Raw genomic sequence first — 24,767 nt, 5'->3', positions numbered from 1 at the left:
GGGAATATCGAAAAATTCCCATGTTCTCTAAAAACCTTTGCTCAATGACGTTACCATAGCAGGAATGTTGCAGAGGCCCAAAGGCATTACTGTGCCCGTGGTGGTGGGGGGGATGGGGGTCTGAAGTTTCCTGTTTAGACAATTTGATGAGGCAATGTACGAGGGTCCTTGGAGTTCGTCTGAACATAGTGGGTTAGATTCAGGGAGTGAGTGGCCCTTCCTTTGTGTCATCTGTCTTCCTTCTTCATGACGTCATCGGGAATCCCCAGGGGAGCTCTCCCCAGGGAGCAAAGCTGAGCTCCTGGTTGTGGAAAGCTTCGGCTACAGCCTCAGGCAAGAAGCTCTTCGCCTGGGACGTGTGTCCCTGTACCACACAAACAAATACCATGCAATATGGTCAGTGGAAGGACCCTGGGAGCACTGGGTGCTAGGGGAATCATCACTGAGGTTGGAGAGGTGTGGACAGTCACCCAGCAAACTGTTGGAGCCCATAAAGGGTTATTAAGCAGGGAATATTGTGAGTGGGTATTCACTTTAGCTACACCTCACTCTAAAGCTGAAGGCCTAGGAGTATAAGAGCTTGTGGGGAGAGAGGAGATACATGAATACCTGTAATTCATGCAAAAGTTTGTGTATATGTAATCTAGTCAGGACTCTTGGTTGCAATGACAGAGATCCTCCTAGTCAACAACAAAACGAAAAAGAAATGTACTGATTTAACTGATAAGCGAAGGTATAAAGAGACAGTCAAGTTCATAGTTAGAAGAGAGCGAAAGGGGATTGCAGTAGTTCATTAAACGAACTATGCTTGAGTTCAACTATGTGAATTTTTACCTCCTAAAATTTAGTAAGGAATATAACGGGAAATCTCTTTGGAATCACACACCCTTCCGTTGTGAGGGAAATCCCGTTAAGCAAAGAAGGATGATTCTTGCTCTCAAAGGAGCTCGTGAGGTCCTGTCAATTCTACCTCTGGAATAGTTCTTCAGTCAGTCCCCTCCTCTCTACCCCCACTGCTACTGTCATGAACCCGGCCCTATTTTGTTCATACCTAGACCCCGGCGGCAGCAGCTGTCTCCCCGTTCTCCCTGCTGTCTTCCACCCCCTCCACAAATCTTTTTATTTTTTTTTTTAAATTTTTTTTTTCAACGTTTATTTATTTTTGGGACAGAGAGAGACAGAGCATGAACGGGAGAGGGGCAGAGAGAGAGGGAGACACAGAATCGGAAACAGGCTCCAGGCCCTGAGCCATCAGCCCAGAGCCTGACGCGGGGCTCGAACTCCCGGACCGCGAGATCGTGACCTGGCTGAAGTCGGCCGCTTAACCGACTGCGCCACCCAGGCGCCCCAACCCCCTCCACAAATCTTAATGACATGCTTGGGCTCCAGGATTCTGAGAACCTGAGAACTAAATGAAAGCTGTAAAAATTATATCTGTTTGAGGCAGCGAGGAAGAGTTCTCTCTATTGACTGTTGCTTTGCCCTTCCAGAAACTTTCTGTGCATGTGCAAATTACACACAAAAATGTATGAAGTTTTAATTTTTAGGTTTTAGAGGAAGTTTATGTATTTTATTAATCTCTACATCCAATGTGGGGCTCAAACCTATGACCTTGACATCAATTGAGCCAGCTACATGCCCGGTGTGTTTTTTAGTGTTTTGTTGTTGTTAGTTTGTTTTGTTTTTGAGAGAGCGAGTGAGCAAGGAGGAGAGGGGCAAAGGAAGACAGAAGGAATCTCAGGCAGGCTTCCTGCTTGGTGTGGAGCCTGAAGTGGGGCTCCATTCCACGGACCCTGGGATCAAGACCTGAGCTGAACTCAAGAGTTGGGTGTTCAACCAACTGAGCCATCCAGGCGCTGCCATAATTTTTAATTTTCAATAAAACTTTTTTTATGGGAAATTTCAACTTCTGCAAAAATGTCAAACTTCGCAAAATATGAAAAAAAAGCCCCATTACCCAACTTTAACAATTTTAAACATTTGCTATTTTTATTTCACCTATCCTGGCCTGTTTGCTTGCTTAAAATTTAAAAATGTGAATTATGGGGCGCCTGGGTGGCGCAGTCGGTTGGGCGTCCGACCTCAGCCAGGTCACGATCTCGCGGTCCGGGAGTTCGAGCCCCGCGTCGGGCTCTGGGCTGATGGCTCAGAGCCTGGAGCCTGTTTCCGATTCTGTGTCTCCCTCTCTCTCTGCCCCTCCCCCGTTCATGCTCTGTCTCTCTCTGTCCCAAAGATAAATAAACGTTGAAAAAAAAAAAAAAAATTTAAAAAAAAAAAAAAAATGTGAATTATGAAATTTCCAAAGTTACAGAAAATAATAAAATAGATGCTGAAGTTCCCAATATTCCAACTTAACAGATGTTAAAATTTTAACATGGTACCATCTTTTTTCAAATCTTACACATACCATTGGTCCTTTGATCTTTGTGTTATTACACACACAAAAACTTCATATTACTGTTACAGCTAATTCCCAGCAGTTGCTATTTGCTTGTTAAAAAATCTTGAAGAGTGCCTGGTTGGCTCAATTGGTTAAACATCTGACTCTTGGTTTTGGGTCAGGACATGACTTCACAGTTTGTGGGATCAAGCCCCATGTGGGGCTCTGCACTGTCAGCTTGGTATTCTCTCTCTCCTCTCTCTGCCCCTTTGCCCACTCTTGCACGCTCTCCCAAAATAAATAAATAAACGTTAAAAAAAATTCTTGAGTTCACATCCTGTCCCTCGTTTTTTTTTCCAAACAACTTTATTGAAGTATAATTTTTTCCTAGTTTTTAAGTAATTCTTTTTTTTTTTAATTTTTAATTTTATTTTAGAGAGGGAGGGAGAGAGCACAAGCAGGGGAGAGGGACAGAGGGAGAGAGAGAATTTTAACATTTTTTTTTTCAACTTTTACTTATTTTTGGGACAGAGAGAGACAGAGCATGAACGGGGGAGGGGCAGAGAGAGAGGGAGACACAGAATCCGAAACAGGCTCCAGGCTCTGAGCCATGAGCCCAGAGCCTGACGCGGGGCTCGAACTCACGGACCGCGAGATCGTGACCTGGCTGAAGTCGGACGCTTAACCGACTGCGCCACCCAGGCGCCCCGAGAGAGAGAATTTTAAACAGGCTTCACTCTCAGCGCAGACCCCAACAAGGGGCTTGATCCCACAACCCTGGGATCATGCATGATCTGAGCCAAAATCAAGAGTCAGGTGCTCAACCAACTGAACCACCCAGGCAGCCCTTTAAATAATTCTTAAGAATTAAATGGAAATTTAAATCTCCTCTGGGTATTTAAATTTTGAGTGCTCGCTATGGAAAACTGGGTCACTAATTTTCATATTAGTCTAATAAAGCTAATTTAAAATAATAAAGCTAATGTTAAAATAGGTATAAAACTGCAGGTCTGGGTAACAAAATGTATCACTAAATAGGAGATTTAGTCTCTGCTCCTCCCCTCTCCCCTTTTAATGAAATTATATGTCACAGATAATAGGCAAATCTCTGCCCTTAATCCGATCCGTGGCTTTCCCTCAAAGGTAACCTCTATTCTGAAGCTGGTGTATATCATTGCTAAGCATCTTATTGTACTTTTTCCACATATGTATGTTTTCATAAACAGTGTGTGGTATTGCTCAGTGCTTTTAAAACATATATAAATGTCGCACTGCACAAAACCGTTTGCAATAATTTCCACCTGAAGGAATGGGTATTTTTATGCTTCCCAAATTCCTTAGGGTAAAATAATGAGGCCTCCATACGAAGTGTGCGGCCTGGGCGGAGACCCGGGTGGTGGGCGGGGTCTAGGGGGATAGGAGGGGCCATGTGGACGTTGGGCGGGGCCCCGGAGACCCGGGCCTCAGGGTGGACGAGCTTGTTCCGCCTGAAAGCTTTCGTCATGGTGGGCCCCGTGGTGTACCTGGTGGCAGCGGCTCTGCTTGTCGGCCTTATCTTTTTCCTGACTCGCAGCAGGGGCCGGGCAACAGCAGGTAAGAGATACCGCCGCTCCAGGACAGGTGGGGACGCGTTCTCTGGCCTGAGCCTTTGTAGGCCATCGCACCGCGGCTTCTGCGCATGCGCTGGCCTTGCTTGCCTGGACCGACGAGTTGCTCCGTGCCGGCTGGCGCTCGTCGCGCTTCAGGCCAGCTGCACGCATGCGCATTCCTGCGCGTCGGGGAGCAGGCGGAGACGTAGTGCTCTAACCCTACTCCCCGAGTGGATGGCAGCGCTCTACACCTCTCTCCTAGCCTCAGAGACGGCTTCTCTCAATTCCTCTCCTCGCCTGTCGACACTCCAGACCCAGAGGGGCCAGGCCCTGGCGGACACACTCCCTTCCCTCATTGGGGCACCCAACGGAGAGGCCGCAGGGGTTTCCCGTCCCACCCAGGCCGGCTCCAGAGTGGATGCCAAGAAGGGGGCACTTGAGTGTTTTGTGCTTACCTACGAGCTGTAACTACCTGAGCCTCTGTCCTTCCCCTTCAAAGAGAGCACCTTCCCTGTTCTGTACCCCGACCATGAGGCCATGTCATCTGCCAGGGTACAGTTCAGATACTCCTATCATTCTCTTCCTCTCGTCATTTCCCATTTCCTGTCGTTATGTGGATTTGTGTATATATAGTCTCTTCCCCTCCCTGGGCCCACAAGTTACTTCAGAGCACCTACATGCTCCAAGGGCAGGAGAGAGAAAGCTGAGGTAAAGCAGATAGCCAAGAAGTCTTCCTGGAAGGAAACACACAGCCCCCGGGAGCAGGTGTGCTCCTGGTTGGCATGCCTTATAAAACTATGGCAGGTGGTGTTGAGGCAAGCAATAAATGCAGTCCTGCAGTGGGCATTCACATGAAGTCTGGAGAGGTCAGGGTGAGCTTCCTGGAGGAGGTAGGGCTTCATCTCTGTCTTGCAGGGTGGCAGTATCCTGACAGACCAGATGGAAAGGTATTGACAAAGGCAAGAGGGAACGGATGATCTTGCTGCATAGGACCAAGGTGTGGGTCTGGGTTATAAAGGCCATAATATCTGAGAAAATTGGGGCTTTGTGCTTTGGGCAGCAGGAGCCTGGAGAACGTTAAGTGGAGGGTGAGACATCCGGGGTTCTCCCCTGCTTTCAGGTGGATTGGGTTGCTAGACAGTGTTGTGGTTCCTGTCTTCCCTACAGCTGGCCAGGAGTTGTTGCACAATGAGGAGCAGCCTGTAGTAGCAGGCTCAGTGGCCCAGCCTCAGCCCCTGGACCCCGAGGAGCAGAGAGCAGGGGGCAGGCCCCGGCGCCGGAGGGACCTGGGCAGCCGCCTGCAGGCCCAGCGTCGAGCTCAGCGTATTGCCTGGGCAGAGGTGGATGAGAATGAGGAGGAGGCCATCATCCCAGGTGAGAGGGGCCCAGCCTGGAGGGGAAAGGGGCTGTTTAAGGGCATAAGGGGACCTCCAAAGCTGGATGGAAGAGTGGAGTGTGAAGCTAGAGTATAGGAGATATGTCTGGGAGCCACAAGATAAAGTTGGAGTAGGGAATACTTGAGACCCATCCTTTGGTCCCAGAAACCAGCAGTTCTGGACCCTGACCCCTATTCTATTAGGCCAGCCCCCTCTTCCTTTATCTTGGTTTTCAGTGTCTAAGCAAGAGGGCAGAGATCTTCAGATTGACCCAGAAAGTTCCTTAGTCTACTTCTCATATCCCAGCACCTTAGTAGTTTCGGCACACTCATTTTCTGAGAGCCTCATTCTAGGGCCAGAGTGCCTAGCCAAGAGCTTCTGTAGTTCCTGAAGTGAGATCACCTGTGTTTGAGGTTGGAGAAATTTGTTGACAGAAGCATCCATATCCCTGGGAGACCAACAGAGCCCCTGGGATTGTGGGAAAAAATATCTCTTCTCCAGTGCTGAAATCTGGTGTGAGCCTGAGGAAGAGGCATTTGGGGCTTTTGCCCTTGTACTTCTGGGAATTAGCCCTTTTGACTCAAAAAAGACTCACTTTGTGGTACCATCCCCCTTGTCTCAGACTTGGGATCAGACGTTCCTGCTGCCCCGGCATCAACAGCTAACCTTTAGCTGGCCTTAACTTTAGGTAGCCTTGGGGTTGGAGCTATCTTTTTTGGCCCGGCGTTGAGCCCAGAACCCTCAGCCGTTCCTGACCACAGTGAAGACCATTTCAGATATGAGGTGGGGATACATTTCCCCATGGGGCCATCCTTCCCTGGAGGTTTGGCTCAGAAACAAACCACAGAACTCTGCAAGCCCAGATATGCCTGACTGGGATTTTCAGACACTCAGATATTGGAACCCAACACCTCCCTTTTTGTGGCTATGCAGCATCTAAAGTTATCATCTGTTCCTTTGCCCCATCATTCTCTTACCCTTACCCCACCTTATCTGCTATCCTCAGCACACACTCTACACACACTTTCTGGCATACACGCACTCAGAGTGTGAATTTCTGTGTTCATGACAGATGTCTTTGGAGGGCAGAACTGGGCTAGTGACATTTACAGGTGGGAGGAAGGGGATCTCATCCCCCCTCCCCCCACAATGTGGAGAGGAACAAGGAGTAGGATGGACTCATCCTCATTGGTCCTCTCCAGGAGCTGAAATGTCTTTCTTTGACTGTTCTCAGCCCAAGAGGAAGAAGGTATCGAGAAGCCAGTGGAAAGTCACCTGTCAGGGAAAATTGGAGCCAAGAAACTACGGAAGTTAGAGGAGAAACAGGCGCGAAAAGCCCAGCGTGAGGCAAGCAGGAGGGATGGGGTGCAGCTCTGGGAAATGGGAAAGGGTCCTGCCTTTCTTGTCCCCCATGTCAGAACCTTACCTTGGGCCCTTTGCACGCTGCTTGCCTGGCTCTGTCTCCTGCAGCTTGGGTCTGGTCCGGCCCAATCATTACCTTCCCTGGCCTGTTTGTGAGGTGGGCAAACTCTAGTTGGGAGTGGGAATATGCCCCCTACAAAGGCCTCTCTCCAGGCAGAGGAGGCTGAACGTGAGGAGCGGAAACGCCTTGAGTCCCAGCGTGAGGCAGAATGGAAGAAAGAGGAGGAGCGCCTTCGCCTGGAGGAGGAACAAAAGGTGAGGCAGACTCCCCCCTCCCCCCAACTTCTGAGCCCTGACCAGGCAGCCTTGCTTCCTGTGCAGCTCCCCACACCTAACCTAGAAGATGGGCCATGGACTTGGTTCAGGAGCAGGCCTGGTTTATTTGGCCCTGGACTCTAAACACAACCTATATAAAGCTGCTGCTGAAAAGCAGAGCCTGAGATGGGGATTTTTTTTTTTTTTAATGTTTATTTATTTTTGACAGAGATAGAGACAGAGCACGGGTGGGGGAGGGGAAGAGAGAGAGGGAGACACAGAATCTTAGTATATGTGCTGCCGAAGCGAGCACGGGAGACACAGAATCTGAAACAGTCTCCAGGCTCTGAGCTGTCAGCACAGAGCCCAATGCGGGGCTCAAACTCACAGACAGAGAGATCATGACCTGAACCGAAGTTGGACGCTCAACTGACTGAGCCACCCAGGTGCCCCTGAGATGGGGATTTTTGTTCATTTGGCTTATTGAGCATACCATTTAAAGGAAAGTGAGCATTTAAAGAAAATTGAGATGGCTAGAGTGGCTGGAACAAGGTAAGCAAGAAGGAGAGGGGTCAGAGAGGGTGTGGGGTCTGGACCCTAAGGGCCTTGAAATTGTTAGAGGTCATTGTAAGAGTTGGTGGATCCTGCCTGATCCAGGTCCTGTTTAGGGCCTGCCATGGAGAAGATAGATGCCCAGAGAATGGGGGCCTCTGCAGTAAAGGTGGTTAATGAGCATTTGTTTGCCAGTGGCTCCCTTTCTGAGAACGAGTGCTTGAGAAAAGGAACATCACAAAGCTGTGGTGTGTATATAGAGTGAGAGCTAGGGCTTCCCAGCTGGGGGAAGCTGGCCCTTGGCCTCTGACTGGTCCTATTGTCCAGGGACCCTGGATGGCAGAAAGCCTGGCTGTGGGTGCCATAGCAGATGGGCCAGACCACGGCAGACAGGAGGCATTAGTGGAAAGGGTTTTTTTTACCTTTTTGAATATTGATATTGTGTAATGGACCCTAAATGACCTTTAGGAAAGGATTCTCCTTTCCTGCACCTAGTTTCCCATTATTAGCATCTTATCTTAATGTGGTATATTTCTCACAGTCAGTACTGACACATTGTTTGTTGATGTTTATTTTTGAGAGAGAGCAAGAGAGCGCATGCGAGTGGGGGAGAGGCAAAGAAAGAGGGGAACGGAAGATCCAAAGTGTGCTCTGCGCTGACAGCAGAGAGCTTGATTTGGGACTTGAACTCATGAACCGTGAGATCATGACCTGAGCCAAAGTTGGATGCTTAACCAACTGAGCCACCCAGGCGCCCCAGTATACGTTGTTTTAACTAAACCCCATACATTATTCAGATTTCATTAATTTTCCTCCAGTTTTCCTTTTCCTTTTCCTTTTCCTTTTCCTTTTCCTTTTCCTTTTCCTTTTCCTTTTCCTTTTCCTTTTCCTTTTCCTTTTCCAGGGTTGCATCCAGGATACCACATTACATTTAGTTACCATGTCTCCTTAGGCTTCTCTGGGTTGTGACATTTTCTCAGGTTTTCCTTGCTTTTGATGACGTTGATAGTTTTGAGGAATATCAGGCAAGTATCATAGAACATTCCTCAGTTTGCGTTCAGCTGATGGGTTTTTTTCTCATAATTGGACTGGGCTTATGGATTTCTGGGAGGAAGGTCACAGGTGAAGTGCCCGTTCTCATTGTATCAAAGATACATGTTGTCAAATTGTCTTTACTGATGTTAACCTTGATTGCTTGGCTCAGGTTGTATTTGCCAGATTTCTGCACTGGAATGTTAACTCCTTCCTTGCTGTACTTCTTTGGAAACAAGTCACTGTGCACAGCCCACACTTAAGGGGTGGGTAGAGTTATTCTCCACCTCTTTCAGAGGAGAGTATCTACACAAAGTATTGGGAATTTTTTTGTTCCAGAGCTATACTTTTTCTTTTTCATTTATATAATTGTTTGTTTATATCTACACAGACTGGAGGATATTTATTTTGTATGTTGTGTTAGAGTCCAATACTGTCTTACTTATCTTATTATATAGACCATTGGGAGCTCTCGCAATTGGCTCCCATGTACCTTTGACGTAACTTCATTGTTTGGTTTCCTGAGTACTTTCTTTCTGGTACCACAAGATGCACCAGGTTCATTTTATATGTTCTTTGCCCCAGCTTTAGCTATGTGTTTTAAAAAGATCTTTTTGAGAGCTGTGGAAAATAGGATGACTTGGGGGGAGGCTATGGCACTAGGTGGTGGTGGTGATTGAGCAACACGGATGGACTGAGAAGTTTTCCGGAAGTTGAAGGCAGAAGTGGTAGATAGGACTTTATTTCTGACCAGGTGGCCAGATGGCTGTGTGACTCACTGAGCCAGGGACCCAGGAGGAGGACCGGACGTGTGGGGAGTAGATCACAGGGTCTTTCTGGGACATATGCAATTTGAAGTGCCTGTGAGATGGCCCAGTGGATGTGTCACGTGGGAGGAAAGATCTGGGCAGGGGTACAACTGTGGCAGTCACTGGCGAGGAGATGGTTTTTGATGCTGTGGGCATGGCAAGGTGACCCGAGGAAGTGGGGGGGGGGGGGGGAGACAGGGCTGAGCAAGGAGCAGGAGGAAGTCCTGGAGAGGGTGGGGTCTGCAAGCCAAGCAAGGGAAGAAGAAATGGTCAGCTCTCCCGGCACCACTAAGAGGCTGTGAGGCTGATGGTTGTCCCTTGGATTTGGTGGGATGGAGGGCAGGGGTGGGACTGTAGCACTTGTTTTGGTGGAGAAGTCAGACTGGAGTAGGCAGGAGGGGTGAAAGGGTGATGAGGAAATGGAGCCTGGGCGTTTGTCCACAAAGTTCAGACATGACAGGAAGAGAAGGAGGGGGGGTGATTGCAAGGTACTGTGGGGTGGGGTCACGGGAGGATTTTCAAGGAGAGGGGGCTGAGCAGCATGTATCTGGGAGGTAATGAAACTGGTGAGAAGAGGGGCCTCTGCCTGCAGCTCAGCTTGAGGTTGAGAGAGCAGAGTCTTGAAGGAACTGAGAGAGGGCTGGACTGTGTGCCCTGGTGCGCTGTGGGGGCAGCAGAGCCCAGAATAGGGATGGGGTGGGCACCTGCCCCACAGTACCTGACTCTTGTCCACAGGAGGAGGAAGAGAGGAAGGCCCGGGAGGAGCAGGCCCAGCGGGAACATGAGGAGTACCTGAAACTGAAGGAGGCCTTCGTGGTGGAGGAGGAAGGTGTGGGTGAGACCATGACTGAGGAACAGGTGGGTCCACACTGCCCCTGGGAAGCCCCTCCCCATGCCCACCAAACCCACCACCCCATCCCAGATACCCCATTGCTCCTCACCTGCCGCCCTTGTCAGGCAGTGAGAAGTGGGTGGGCATCAGGCCCAGCAGCCTCTAGTGGCCAGAGGCCTCGTCCTCAGGAGAGGTGGTGCCTCCCACCCCTCGCTCTGGGAGGCTCTGCTCACACAGGCTGGTGGGTGGGCGTAGACCCCTGTGGCCCCTGCAGGGGGGACATTCACCCTGATTTCTCTGCCCCTCTAGTCCCACAGCTTCCTGACAGAGTTCATCAACTACATAAAGGTAAGAAGCCACCGGACAGAGCCTGGGTGTCTGCCCCCTGCCTCACGCGTGTGTGTCACGTGTGAGTCTGTGTGTGTGTGTGTGTGTGTGTGTGTGTGTGTGTGTGTGTGTGTGTCACGTGTGCTCTCTCGGCCTGGAGGGAGCAGACTGGAGCCAGGGTACGGGCAGCTTATTCAAGCTTGTGCAGGCATGGGTGGGGGATAGGAGAGCCTGAGCTGCCCGCTCCTGGCAGACCTCGCTTTCCTCTGACAGTGGAGAGGGACCCGGTCTGTGTGGGAGGCCTGAGCCTTCAATCACTTCCTCACAGTCAGGGTTTGACAGTCTCCCTGCTCCTCAGACCCCACGCTCAGTGAGTCACTGTGTTTTCAGGTTTCTTCACATGTGTTTTCTGTCAGTTCTGTCACACTGAGCCTCCACTGAGTTGAAACAAGTATCTCTTGCCATGTGTTCCTGACCGGGAACTTGGGTCTTCAGGGAAACAGGATGATGTTTCCTTTGGAATCGAGGGCGGGGCGGCACGTGTGCCCCACTCTGTCTGTAGCTGCACCGGGTACTGCTCCGGGTTGCATAAGCACATCCTGCTCTGCTTTGCTGCTAAGCAACTTCTCTCCCACGAAGGATGCGACAAGGGGAGAGGTTTTCAAGTGCAGCTCACAGGTGCAGAGGCGGCTGAGGGAAGGGGTACAGAGGGAGTGGGGGCGGCAGTGGGGGTGCTACTAGGGGGTGCCAAGGAGCCAGGCCTTGCATAATCCTCCCCCCCACCTCTTCCAAAGGGAACAGGGTTCAGACTCCTCCCAGCGGCGAGGAGCCTTGCTCACAGCCTGGGGGCCGGGTGTTACTGGGAGGCAGAGAGCGCCGTTCCCCTCTGATGCAGCCCATTCTCTGCCGGTTCTCCACGCTGGCACCTTCAAGGGCCAGCAAGACCTCTCTCACACTTTCCTGCTGCTGTTTGGAACCTGCCGTCCCCACCTACCCAGCGGACAGCAACATGGTCTTGAGTCTCCTTCAGGAAAGCTTTGATCGCTAGCGTTAGCTCCCCCTCTCCTCTGCAGAGACCTGAGTAAGGGCCCGCCCCCCCGCGGCAGTTGCAGCGCTTGCTTGCAGAGGCTGTCTGCAGAGGCCATTTTCCGGGGGTTCTCCAGACTCCTCTGGACCCTGGAGGTCTTTCCGGCCCGTGCCGGCTGATCCTCCCAGCGCTATTGTCGGCAGGGAGAAGGACTTCTGGAATACAGCCCACCTGCCTTCCTCCAGGCTCCTCCAGGTTGTCAGTCCCCTCTCTTTCCTGACCAGGGCTGAGTGGGTTGGTTGGTTTTTCTAAACATACTTTTGACCCCAGCAGCCCCTCGGGCCGGGTCTTAAGAGACACCTGGGGTGACTCCACGTTCACACTCTGAGCTGTCACTGAGAACCCCACACCTGCTCCCTGCTTTGTAGGTAGAGGTCAGCTGGCCAGGTCACTTTGTGCTCGCCACCCCCTGGCCCAACTGCCGCTCACTTGCCTCCCCGCCTGAACGTTCAGTTTGGCATTTTGAACAGTCACATGCCATCTGCAGCTGAGGAGGTGTCACCGTGTCACTCCTCCCCCAGCTGATTCGCTATGGAAGATTCCTGGAAACGCAAAAGACCGCCTTCTCTCGAGTCACATGCTATGCTGTCTGGAGGGGAGGCAGGGGCAGATGCATGTGTAGGACCCAGAGGTAGAGCCTCGGCAGCACCTCCACTCCCCCCTCCCCCTGCCCCCTGCCCCCTGCCCCCTGCCCCGGGAACTAAACTTTCTACTGAGGGTGAGAGGGAAGCACACACAGCATGGTAGTGCATGGAAAGCACTGAGCAAATTTAGCCATAGTTATTTTAAGGGTGAGCACAGTGCCTCAGCAGTGTGAAGGGGATGGTGAAAAGTGTGGCATGTCATGGTCGCAGGGATCTCTAGGCCAGGGGCAGTGAACAAAGGTGAGACAAGCCGAGCTATACTGCTTCTGCCAAGACCCTGGCTCATCCGGGCTTCTCATCTGCTTTCACCTGTCTACTCGGCCAGCCTTGAGCTCAGGCAGGGGATGTGTCTTTTGCACCTCTGCACCCTCCTTCCCACATACGTACACCTCAGTTCCTTGGCCTTGTGTTCAGCATACACAGGTCCTAGTGAGTTTTTTAGTCAGCTTCTGGCAATTGTCAGCCCCTGGCTTCATCTCTGTGGTGCTTCCCTTTTTGGCCTGTACATGATGTTGAAATGATATGGCCGGATGCAGAGGAGAAGGTAGCAGCGGCACTCAGCTCTTCATGTGTGTCTGTCCCAGGGTAGTCCCCAGGCCAGGAGGTGCCTCATGGGGCAGGTGGTGGTTTGGGCAGATCCCTCCCTGCAAGCAGGGCCACAAGAGAATTTATGAGTGCGTGTGTGCCTGTGTACAGGCAACTGGGAGAGCGTGTGAGTAGTGTGTGAGCGGAACAAGGCTGTCCCATGGGAGTATGTAGCCTGCTTAGCCAGCCACCAGAGCAGAGCAGGTGGGCATGCCAACCTCAGAGGGCTTCTATGCCGAACGGCTTTGCCCAAGGTCCCCCTCTCTCTCCTCTCCCCTCTTTGCAGCAGTCCAAGGTCGTGCTCTTGGAAGACCTGGCTTCCCAGGTGGGCCTACGGACTCAGGTAAGCTCTTGAAGGTGGGTGGCCTGCTACGTGGAATGTGGCCACGGGGCCTGTATGGCTGTCAGAGGGGGCCCGCCTGAAAGATGGGGTGTTGATGTCCCCGAGCAAGAGTAGACTGTAGGAATCTTTGGCACCCCAGGAATCCTGTGTTTCTACTCGATGAAGGAAAAAGAAAAAAGCCCAAACCCCATCACTCCAGCAGCCCCTGTAACTGAGGCAGCCCAAACCCAGTTACCTTGATAACTGTCTTGCAAACAGGCTATGCCAGCCTTCGTGGCCAAACATCCCCACCTCTCCTCTCCTGCCTTGAAGTGAGCCTCTCTCAGGGGTCTTACAGGGCCCCAAGACCAGAGTCCTATCTCCCCTAGGCCCCTCCAAAGGAGAAGCACAGAGTCACGTGGGGGGCGGCCATGAAAAGGAGGGGAGGAGAGTCGGCTGTGGTCGGAGGGCGATTGTGACTGTCTTCTGGGGATGGCAGTGCCCGTCTCTGCTCTGAGACTTGTTCTTCTCGTAGGACACCATAAACCGCATCCAAGACCTGCTGGCTGAGGGGGCTCTGACAGGTGAGGGGATGAGAATCATTCGCCATAGACCCTGGCCTGGGAGGGGGGTGGGTGTCTAGCCACAGGGGGCCTGGCAGGGACTTGTTCCAGAGGCCAGATGACTCCCCACTCCCAGCCCTGGATAGGGAAGTGGTGTGCATGCAGGAAGGGCGCAGAGCAGAGGGATATGCCCAGGCCTGGGAGTGGCTCAGGGTGACAGGGACAGCCTGATTTGACTCACCTAGCCACCATTGGATGCAGCCAGGGGAGGCCAGGCAGGCAGGCAAGCCTGGAGGGCTCTGAGCCAGGTGGCTGGGTGGCTGGGTGGGCATTCTTATGCAGTGGTGGGGAGGGGGGCTTAGAGGGCTGGGCTCAGCCCCACAACCCTCCTGACTCCACAGGTGTGATTGACGACAGGGGCAAGTTCATCTACATAACCCCCGAGGAACTGACTGCTGTGGCTAACTTCATCCGACAGCGGGGCCGGGTGTCCATCACCGAACTTGCGCAGGCCAGCAACTCCCTCATCGCCTGGGGCCAGGAGCCCCCTGTCCAGGCCCCAGCTTGACCTAGCCCTTCCCTTTTGGACTGGGAGCTGGTACAGCCTACCTGGCCATACATCTTGGTCCCTCCCCACCATCCTGGGGGAGAGATGGAATGTGGCCAGGCAGTTATAGATTAAAGACCTGTGAGCACTGCTGAGCTTGGTGTGGCTTGGTATGACAGAAGGCCTGGCCTGAGATCCCAGATGAGCAAGTGAAGCCTAGTCCTCAAATTATATCCAGGGTGGGTGGGGGTGGGAGGAGCCCTGTGGTGAAAGTCCCATTCTTATGCATTCATTCATTTAAAAAGAATATTGAGCATTTACTGTGTTCCTTTGTACCCTACAAAGATGAGTTCTTTCTCTCCCTGCCTCAGAGCAACCTTCCCAGAGCAAAAGTGAGCAACCTTAAGGGCCACATCTCCCCTAACTGGGGAGGGAGGTCTCACTGTTGCTTACATGGATGGATTCAGGAGCCCTACAGAGTACTGAGAGCCCTTAAGGAGAAGAGTGAAGTGCCAAGGATAGAATCCTAAGGGACATCGGCCTTTAAGAGGGAGGGAAGGGCAGCCAGGGAGGGAGAGAGGCTGGGCAGGTGGAAGGAAGCGGGGAACCTACTTGAGCTGGAAGGAATTGTACAGTGGAGAGATGTGCTTCCTACAGTCCATCGCATGAATTTAGCTCTGCATCCTCAACAAAGTTTAAATGGTGTGGGCGATTCCACCCACCGGTGGATGTAAGGACCATATGCTCAGGAGTGGGTGTGAGATGGGAGATGTGTGTCTCCTGTAGGGTCAGTCACTCTAGTTCCTGTAGGCTGTTCATGGCGTGTGCATCCTGCTGTGCTGAGGGTGAGGCATGTATTTAAAGGTGTATTTTTTATGCAACATTGCCCCTAAACATAAACCACCTACTTCCTCTCGTGCCTGGTAGAGGAGGCAGCTTTCTGTTCTCACCCTGAAGGAAACCGTGTGGATGATTATGGGGAGACAGGACATTAGACTTTAGGGTGGAACCTTCCTGAGTGTTGTCAAGGATGATTTTGACTCATTTGGTGCCATAAGCATTAACTATAGTACCTAAATTCCAAGTGAGGTCTGACTCTGCTGCTTCCGTCAGCAGCAGGCACTTGGGAGTCGCCTGGAGCTAGGAAGGGCCACGTGCACTGCCTGGGAGCCCGTAATCCAGTAGGAGAGAGAAGGAACAGATATAGGTACCATTAGTGTCAGAACGAAACATAAAATTACAAAGGGAAAAGGGGGCTTACAGTCTGAGTGATGGATGGTTCTGGGCCCTGGTTGCCCATTGGAAGCACCTGGGGAGTTGTGAACAGTCTCATGCCAGATTGCATTCTGGACTAGGGGAATCAGAATAAGACCCCACCAGAAAGGGCTTCTTACAGAGCAAGGTCTCTTCCGTCCTTTCCCTCACTTGTCCTTAGCCACTGCCATCCAGGTGGCAGGATGACTAGGAGTCTTAGCACCTGCATTCCACCCTCAGGACACAGTCCACAGGCCAAGAGTGAGGAAAAGGAAATTCCCTTTCTCACATCCTGGAAGCTTTCGAAAACCCTTTATGTCCCACTTAGTGTGGAGGAAAAAAACCTGTGACCCTGTGTGCATTATTTAGTGATCAACCTACTAATCTAATAAATTTATCAAATGGGCAGTTCTTGAAATAGTGATTAACATGTTTCTAAATATGTATAAAGCGCTTTCACAATTAGTACATGAAAACTTTCAGGTTTAACCACTTGTAATTTCTCCAGCATTTAAACAATTATTACTTAAATACTTCTAAGCATTTAAATCCCCCAAATTTAATACATGAAATTATTTTAAATGCTTTTACATCTCAAAAAGTAGACCTGGTGTTAAAACAATGACATTACTGATCTATGTGTGTGATACTGAAACTGATTATAAACATTTCAATATCATGATTTACATTTGCTTATTCACTAGCTCTGCTTTTATTTCTTTTGCTTCCTGAGGGTAGTTTTCACTTCTCCTGGAGCCCCAGCATGATTATCTCGGATGGCTGAGGATGCATATATATGAAGGATGGTGATTCAGAAGCAGGGACCCAGGACTTCACTGTGACCCTGAGTCCTTTAGTTGTGTGGCCCCTTTTTCATCATTAGGTCCCCCCTCCACATCAGAAACACTTGACTGTTGGCTCCAGCTCATCAGGTAAATTCTGATTTTGGAGTTCCCAATTTACAAAACGCTCATTGTGCTTGTTCTGGGTGCCTTATCTTTATAGCCCAGTTCGACAGGCCTGTTTTGATGCCACTTGCTCCCAGTAGAGTCCAGTTCAGTTTTGTTCTATCACAACTTCTCTTTTTCATGGACCTTCAAGGCCTGTTATTTTTTTTTAATGCTTATTTATTTGAGAGAGACAGAGACTGTGAGTGGGGGAAGGGCAGAGAGAGAGGGAGACACAGAATCCGAAGCTGTCAGCACAGAGCCCAACATGGAGCTTGAGCCCACAAACTGTGAGATCAGGACCTGAGCTGAAGTTGGATGCCCAACCAACGGAGCCAGCCAGGCACCCCGAGGCCTATTATTGACAAGCCCGTGGTGGGAGAGCCATATAATACAACTTGTCTTTTCAAAAATGGTTAAAAGATTGGCCATAAGTTGAAAAATTGTAAAAACTGGGTAATGGGTACATGTAGGTTATACTCCTATTTTTATATTGAAAGTTTCTCGTAAAAAAAAAAAAAAAAAGCTTAAAATTAAACAATAAGGGGCGCCTGGCTGGCTCAGTGGGTGGAGCATGCCAGTCTTGATCTCAGGATTGTAAATTCAAGTTCCACAGTGGGTGTAGAGATTACTTAAAAGTAAGTTTTTTCAATTTGAAAGAAGTCATTTACTTACTTATTTATTTATTTATTTATTTATTTTTAGTGTATTTATTTTTGAGAGAGCACACACAGGCATGTGAGTGGGGGAGGGCCAGAGAGAGAGGGAAAGAGAATCCCAAGTGGTCTCTGCATTGTAGGCACAGAGCCCAATGTGTGCTCAAACTCAGGAACTGTGAGATCATGACTTGAACCAAAATCGGGTTGGATGCTTAACTGACTGAGCCACCCAGGTGTCCCTGAAAGTAGTTGTTTATTAACTGACCAGATTACAGAAATAACTGTGGTAGATCCCTTAGTTCATCCTTCTAATAAGCCTGTTGATCTTGTCTTCCTTGTTGCCAACACATCTACCTACTACAAAATGGGTGGTCTTTTTTTTCATTCCTTCTTGTGGAGAAGATAATTTGAAGGGCGTAAAAATAATTATTTCTTAAATAAATGTTTATTTTTTTTAATTTTTTTTTTAATGTTTATTTATTTTTGAGACAGAGGGAGACAGAGCATGAACAGGGGAAGGTCAGAGAGAGGGAGACACAGAATCTGAAACAGGCTCCAGGCTCTGAGCTGTCAGCACACAGCCCGACGCGGGGCTCGAACTCAGGGACCGCGAGATCATGACCTGAGCCTAAGTCGGCCGTTTAACCGACTGAGCCACCCAGGCACCCCAATAAATGTTTATTTTTGAGAGAGAAAGAGTGCAAGCTGGTGTGGGGCAGAGAGGGGGACAGATGATCTAAAGTAGGCTACGCACTGACAGCACAGAGCTCGATGTGGGTGGGACTCGAACTCACGAACCCCTGAAAAATCATGAAATCATGACCTGAGCCAAAGTTGAACCAACTGAGCCACCCAGGTGCCACTAAAAGTAAAATATTTTTAAAAATAACACAATGAGCCCCAGATGGCTTCATGATCCTTGGCTCAAGATAAGCTTCAGAAAAGGGGCTAAAAAAGCTGGACCCTGTGAGGCTGCCAGTAGTCCCTCCATCAACCTGGCAATTGGCCCCCAGGCTACACAGTGGCACCAGTCAGTTCAGGATGCATGTTGGATCTCTGTGACACAAAACTTATTTAACACATTCAAAGTGTGTGTCAAAAAACAAAACTAATAAACTATGGAGAGCCTACTGAGTATGAGGCGAGATGCTAAGCACCCCAGGGAACTGCATTGAGCAAAACCTGGTGCTAATCCACCAGGGAGGCCAGTCAGCCAGCCAGCAGGTGCATGGCCAAATCCTGTGATATGCAAAAGGGACCAGTAGCTTACAAGCAAGGCCTTCTGGGCTGAGTGGAGGACAGGTGTGGGAATGTAATGAGCTGTCAGCACAGAACCTGATGCAGGGCTCGAACTCACAAGCCATGAGATCATGACCTGAGCCAAAGTCGGATGCCTAACTGATTGAGCCACCCAGACACTCCGAGTAACTCATTTCTTAGCCCTTCTTTGCAGTCATCTCATCCCACAAATCATCGTTACTCCCATCAACCCCTCCCTGTACCAACTCCACTCTTCACAAGTGCTTGCCCCAGATATCTCCAATCCCAAATCCCAGGCCCAAGATTGGAGATGACTATTCCACTGAGTCTGTGTTTCTCAAACTTATTTGACAGTATCTCTTAGTAAGAAATCCATTTTTCATTAAGTACATGTTCGTATGCACATGATAGACCTGAAGCTAAGGTGTCCTAGCAGTGCTTTGCTTAGTGTGGTTGATGCATGTTGATATTTGCTTCTCTGTTCTGTACCACTGCTGATGCTGACTCCATTGATTTCTTAACCCACTAACTGATTTGAAAAATAGGGTTCTAAGGAGCCTGTTTCTTTTACATTGAGGACAGGGCAAAGGATCAATATCTGGGTGAAGAGTTGTGTAATATATATAACTTGATAATCACAGGGTTGTACCAAAAGCAATTTAGACTACAGTAGTGACATTGAAAAATAGTTTTACTTGGTTTATCCTGACACCATACATAATTTTTGGCTTATTATATACTACATTATTTTGTTACGCATTACAGCAAAAACGTGTAAGAGAATGTTATGAGAACCTATTAAATACCAATACTGTAACATTAACTTTGTTTAAATATAATCTTTTGCACATAACATGCTAGATTTATTGGCTGGTTGTAGTCATTTTAACTTAACTTTCTTGACTTCTATTTCTAACCGGTACAAAAACACATCCATCATCATCATCATAATAATGCAAAAACTAAAACTAGTAATGCTCCAACTGTATTGTAACTGAGTAACTGAGATTTAATACTTCTGTTATTTATTTTCCTTTAACTATTTCTCATCAATGAGGTACTTCACGCCATTTTGTTGTTGAGCTAAACCCTACAGTTTACAGAACAATGCAGTTGGGTGGATACATGCTTGATGTCTACTCTGGCAGTTGTCTTTATGTATTTTTTTTTTTTTTAGTTTGTGCATATTGCCTCATATCAAAATAGACAATAATAACAAATATGAATATATGAGAAATTATTGAACATATAATCCATCATTGCTGGGAAACTCATTTTTCCATGTCTCAGCTACTGTCCCTGCTGGATTGTAGTAACTCAAGAGAGGAAAAGTTGACAAATGGTAAGGGAAGAACACATGGGAAGTTTGGGCCCCAAAGACAGGTAGTATAAATTTTACCTAGCCATCTCATCTAGTCTGCAACCATATCTGCAAATGTAAAAAGTTTACAAAGAAGGCTTTCTGCCAGACACATGGACCCCAGCTTTTACAAAAATTCTATCTGGTAACATTTTTGGAGTCTGCGTGTTTCCATAAAATTGATTCAAGTTTTGGATATAATTATAATTCCATGATGCAATAATCATTATTATTCTGCTTGGGGCTTTAAGAAGAACAACATTCTTCACAAATAGATGTGAATTCATAAAACTCACAATGGTGGGTGGTGGGGGCAGTGGCTTATATTGGTTTATGCTTTGTTTCTAAATATCTTGCAATGAAGTTTACACTGTTTAGATACAGATAAGTCTCTTTGTTAGTACTATATAAACAAAGTATCAATTATGTAAAAACAAAAGAAAAATGTCAGGGACCCTTGTGAACATAAAAGCAAAAACCATCTTCTATTGGGAAAAATGGGCAATGAGTAAAGAATAGTGATTTTAACGGTCTAATAAGTTTTTAATATTTTTCCCTCTAACTTTTATTTTTCAAGGGTCCACTGTGTGTGTGTGTGTGTGTGTGTGTGTGTGTGTGTGTGTGTAAACATCAGCTTATAAAACCACATGTTAAAGACCCCAGCATATTTGGATCATAAACATTTCAGTTAGTTTTATATTGGTCTGGATAACCCCCAAGACCTTTACTAGTCATTCTCAGGAATTTTTGGCCCAATTCCAGAGGTTTTTATTTCCTCATAAAGCAAGCAATAGCTGTGAAAAACTTTAGTGCCAACATCCAAACTTAAACATGGATTTAAGTGCTTTGTCTGCCCCCCAGTTCGGCATTTGGAGGTCACTGCCCAGTCACCCCTAAGAAGCCCCAAGTCCCCTTCTGGATAACTTGGTGGGTAGGACCCCAAAGGGTCACAACAGTCTATTAATTGGTAGGTTTTTATTTGCATCTCTTCAGTATCAGCAGGGCTGCAGATGTTTTCAATTGCTTGTTGGCCATTTGTATTCTGTGAATGATCTATTTCTCTTTTATCCATTTATCTGTAGACCCAGGGTTTTTGCAGTTTCATTCACCATTCAACAAATGAATGTTAAGTATCTATTATGTGCTTGCACTCATTTTCTAGTACTGCTGTAACATCCACACATTTAGTGACATAAAACAACACACACTTACTATCCTCTAGTTCTGTAGAAGTTCAACATGGGTCTTACTGGGCTGACATCAACCTAGAGTTGTTTCTTTCTGGAGGCTCTATTCTGTCTTCTCCTTGACTGTGGTCCTTTTCCTCCATCTGTAAAGCCAGCTATGTTGCATCTCTAGCCTTTTTCCACAGTCATATGCCCCCCGCCCCTACTTCTGCCTTCCTCATCCACTTTTAAGGATCCTTATGATTACACTGGGCCCACCTGGATAATCCAGGATAATCTCCTTATTTTATAAAGATTTTTGAGTAATTGCAACACTCACATGGGGCTCGAACTCACAACCGAGAACAAGAGTCACATGCTACCAACTGAGCCAGCCATGCACTCCTAATCTCCCTATTTTAAGGTTAGCTGATTAGAAACCTTAATTCTATCTACAACCTTAATTCTCCTTGGCCATGTAACCTGACATGTTTACAGATTCAGGGGATTAGGACTTGGATATCTTCGGGGGTCCATTAATTCTCCTTACCAGAGTATTAAGATGGGGATATGGAATTTTTTTAAAGTATCCTGTCAAAAAACAAAACAAAAAAAAGTATCCTAACATGCTAAAAGTTAGTGGGGAAGACAGATGATTAATCAATCACAACTTTCTTCTTTTATGTTGTCAGATTTTGGCATTAAGATTATTCTACCTTTATAAAATGAATTAGGGAGCTTTTCATCTTTTCCTAGGATTTAGAATGATCTCTTAATAGATTGGGTAGAACTCAGCTGTAAAACAGTCTAAGGCTAGTGCCATTTAAAAGGGTAAATCTTGAACAATGTTTAATTCCTTTTGTAGTTGCTGATCTTCCTAAAACCATAATTAAAATCATGTTTAAGTAGCTTTTTCTTTTTGGAAGCTTTAGTTGGTGCATAAAAACACAAATACTGAAAAAGAGCTCAGTTTATTGTAGATAAAATGATCGCATCCTGGAAATCTCTAGATTTATGCTTGGCTTGCTCCCCTACCTCCAAATCTTTAACTTGTCACTTCCTGAGGGAGGCCTTCTACCCTATTCAGAATTGGGATTCCCCAGCAATCTCAACTTCTCCTTAGTATTTGCCACTTTCTAACCCACTGTATATTTTACTTATTGTCTCCTCCCTCTTCAAATGCAAACTCCCATGGGGGTAGGGGTTTTTGAGCAAATATTTAGTATATTAATAGCCTGTTGTTGCTACATTTTCAGAGCTTATTCACCTGTTTATTCTTCCAAGCAAACTGCATTATTTTTTAAAATATTTTTTTTTTTTACAAAAGTAATACATGCTTGTTGTTTTTCAAAAAATTCAAACATTACAGAAGTGCCTGGAATCTTCTCTCTGCCCTCCTCCCTGCAATCCCACCATCTCAAAGTAGCCACTGTTAATAGTTTGATGTGCATTTTTTTTTTTACTTTTCTGTGCATGTACATATATATTCTTACTAGAATAATACAAGAATCAGAATATGCATACGTAAGATTCTGCCCCATTTTCACTTAATGTAGTCATCTTTCTATGTTCATACATAGACACCCATTGCACTGGATGCACTCTGATTCATGTACTCAATCTTCTATTAATAGATTGATGTATTTAGGTTTAAATTTATTTTTTCTATTGCAGTCAGTGCATCAGTGACCACCTTTGAACATCTATCATATTACTTGTGATGGCATTTCTTTCCAGAATGGAATTACTAGGTCCAAGGATCTATATATTTCACATTTTTATAGATTACCCAATTGTCCTCCCAAAAGGTTGTACCAATTTATACTCCCCAAAACATCATGAGTTCCTGTTTCCTACAGCCACACCAACATGGGATATCATCAGTTTTTAATTTTTGTCAGTCTGATACATACATATTTTTTTTATTTTCCCATCTTTATTGAGATAATACACTCTTGTTTTAACCGCCTTCGCTTTGTCCCACTGGTGAGGGAGGGGTTCCCACCCTTGGGTTATGGGGATGGTCAAACACAGTACCTGACACTGGACAGGGGAGATTGACAGCAGTTTATTGGGCACCTATATCCTCACAGCTCAGCGAAGGAGGACACCACAGGTCACACAGGACCATCCAGGTGTTGCACTCAGAAATACAGTGTACAACCAGAAGCTGGGCAGGACAGGCTTTGTAGCAGCAAGAGGGTGAGGTGAGCCCATCATTCCTGCAGGGAACGTGATAGGCTTGTTTGAATGATTCCACAGGCTGACAGAGAACTGAAGCCTGCTACTCAGAGATAAGTCAAAATTGCACCTGGTCGATTTGATAAGGAGGCTTGTTTGGTGAGGGCAATGTTCACTTAGGCCATTTGAGGCACTCCTGATTTTACCACCTGTTGAAGCACAAAATATTGAATCTTAGTTTCAACTCTTCCTGGTTAATTATGAGGGTTCTTTTTGGGTACCGATTTTTGAATGACTTTTTGGCATATATGATAATGACTGTTTTCCCATTTAACAAACATGGATCAATATCCTATACAAGAATATTTAATTGTATTTCCTTGAGTTGTAGTTAAGAATTTTTTCCCCATGAATTGATAAGTATTGATTGGTTTGCAGTTTTCCTTTTTATGCTATATTAGGAATTAAGGATAATTGTAGCTTTCATAAAATGAAATTGCTTTCTAATTTTTCTGGAGTGTAATGCAGATTTACTGGGTAAGGACTATCTATTTGCTGAAAGTTTGAGAGAATTCTTCCATTTAACCACCTGAGCCCAGAGCCTTTTTTGGACATGTTTCTTAGATAATGTTTTCAACATCTTTCTTATTTTTGTAATTTTATTTCTCAGAAAATGGTCCACTTTATCAAGGTTTTCATATGCATTACAGCAGAGTCAGCTATGGTATTCCCTTGTTTTCCTGTTGTTCTTCTTAAAATGCAAAACTACATTCTCTATGATTTGGAACAGAAACTAAAAAGAGATTAAGGCTGAGATCAAGACACAGGTAGGGTGGAAACTGGCTAAAATCAAAGGAAGATAAAACAAGCAGAATTAAATATCTTACTGGAGAAAAAGAGTTTTCTTTGACCTTGACTCTCAAGAAAATTAAATCTGTGATGTGGAGGAAACATGAGATACTCTCCCAGGATGCAGAGAAAAAGGACAAAGATTTCATTGACAGTGGTGATCCAATGTGATAATTTTAGGGGAGAAGAAAAAAAACCAAAGCAACCCTGTTCAAGAAATGGACAGGAACATTAGAAGAAAGCCTTTCTAAGCTGAAAAGACCACTTCTTTTCTGGAAAATTAATACTTATACTTGCAAAATATTTGACTTTTAAGGATGAAGAAAATCCCAACAAGCACCAGGCAAATTGCTCACCTAACACACATCAGACCAGCTTTCCTACCTTTTTTTTTTTTTGGGGGGGGGGGATATATAATTGACACATTAACATTATATTAGTTTCAGGTGTACTTGCTACCATCTTGAGACCCAAAGACAATGGGATAAGGACAAGAGAGCCTTGAGGGGTACAGTTTGGGACTCAAGAATTCCATAAACAGTCAAGCCACAACATTACATTAGTGTGTGAAGACAGTAAGTAGAAAGGCATTCTCACCTAGGGCAAAGGCTTAGGAAAAAAACATTCAGTGGTCCTCCCTGAAATCACCTGTAAAATGAGAGATGAGTCTGAATGAGAAATAGAAAAATTAGAGCATAAAAAACTGGCAGAACATTGATAGCAATTAAACAAAGAGTTGGCAAAAGCCTCTTTTCCAAGAGGATTTTGT

The 24,767-nt window shown here is 46.9% G+C and overlaps 1 protein-coding gene across 2 annotated transcripts; it reads left to right on the top strand.

Moving 5' to 3' along the window:
• Positions 1-3,822: 3,822 nt before the first annotated feature.
• DDRGK1 (DDRGK domain containing 1) lies at positions 3,823-14,477 on the top strand. 2 transcript variants are annotated; one of them, XM_047067630.1, is made up of 9 exons: positions 3,823-3,973; positions 5,137-5,343; positions 6,580-6,692; positions 6,921-7,022; positions 10,151-10,273; positions 10,557-10,595; positions 13,177-13,233; positions 13,748-13,796; positions 14,177-14,477. In XM_047067630.1, exons 1-9 carry the CDS (start codon positions 3,883-3,885, stop codon positions 14,341-14,343), a joined length of 948 nt encoding a protein of 315 aa, XP_046923586.1. In that variant the 5' UTR covers positions 3,823-3,882; the 3' UTR covers positions 14,344-14,477. The 2 variants fall into 2 exon arrangements, with proteins under 2 accessions (XP_046923586.1, XP_046923587.1); XM_047067631.1 differs by lacking the exon at positions 3,823-3,973 and adding an exon at positions 4,718-4,859.
• Positions 14,478-24,767: the final 10,290 nt, after the last annotated feature.

The sequence above is a fragment of the Lynx rufus genome, unplaced genomic scaffold, assembly GCF_022079265.1.
Source record: "Lynx rufus isolate CCGP_SWC_20201006 ecotype Redwood Valley unplaced genomic scaffold, mLynRuf1.p SCAF_8, whole genome shotgun sequence".
Lineage (NCBI taxonomy): Eukaryota > Metazoa > Chordata > Mammalia > Carnivora > Felidae > Lynx > Lynx rufus.
This window is presented reverse-complemented; position numbering and strand designations above follow the sequence as displayed.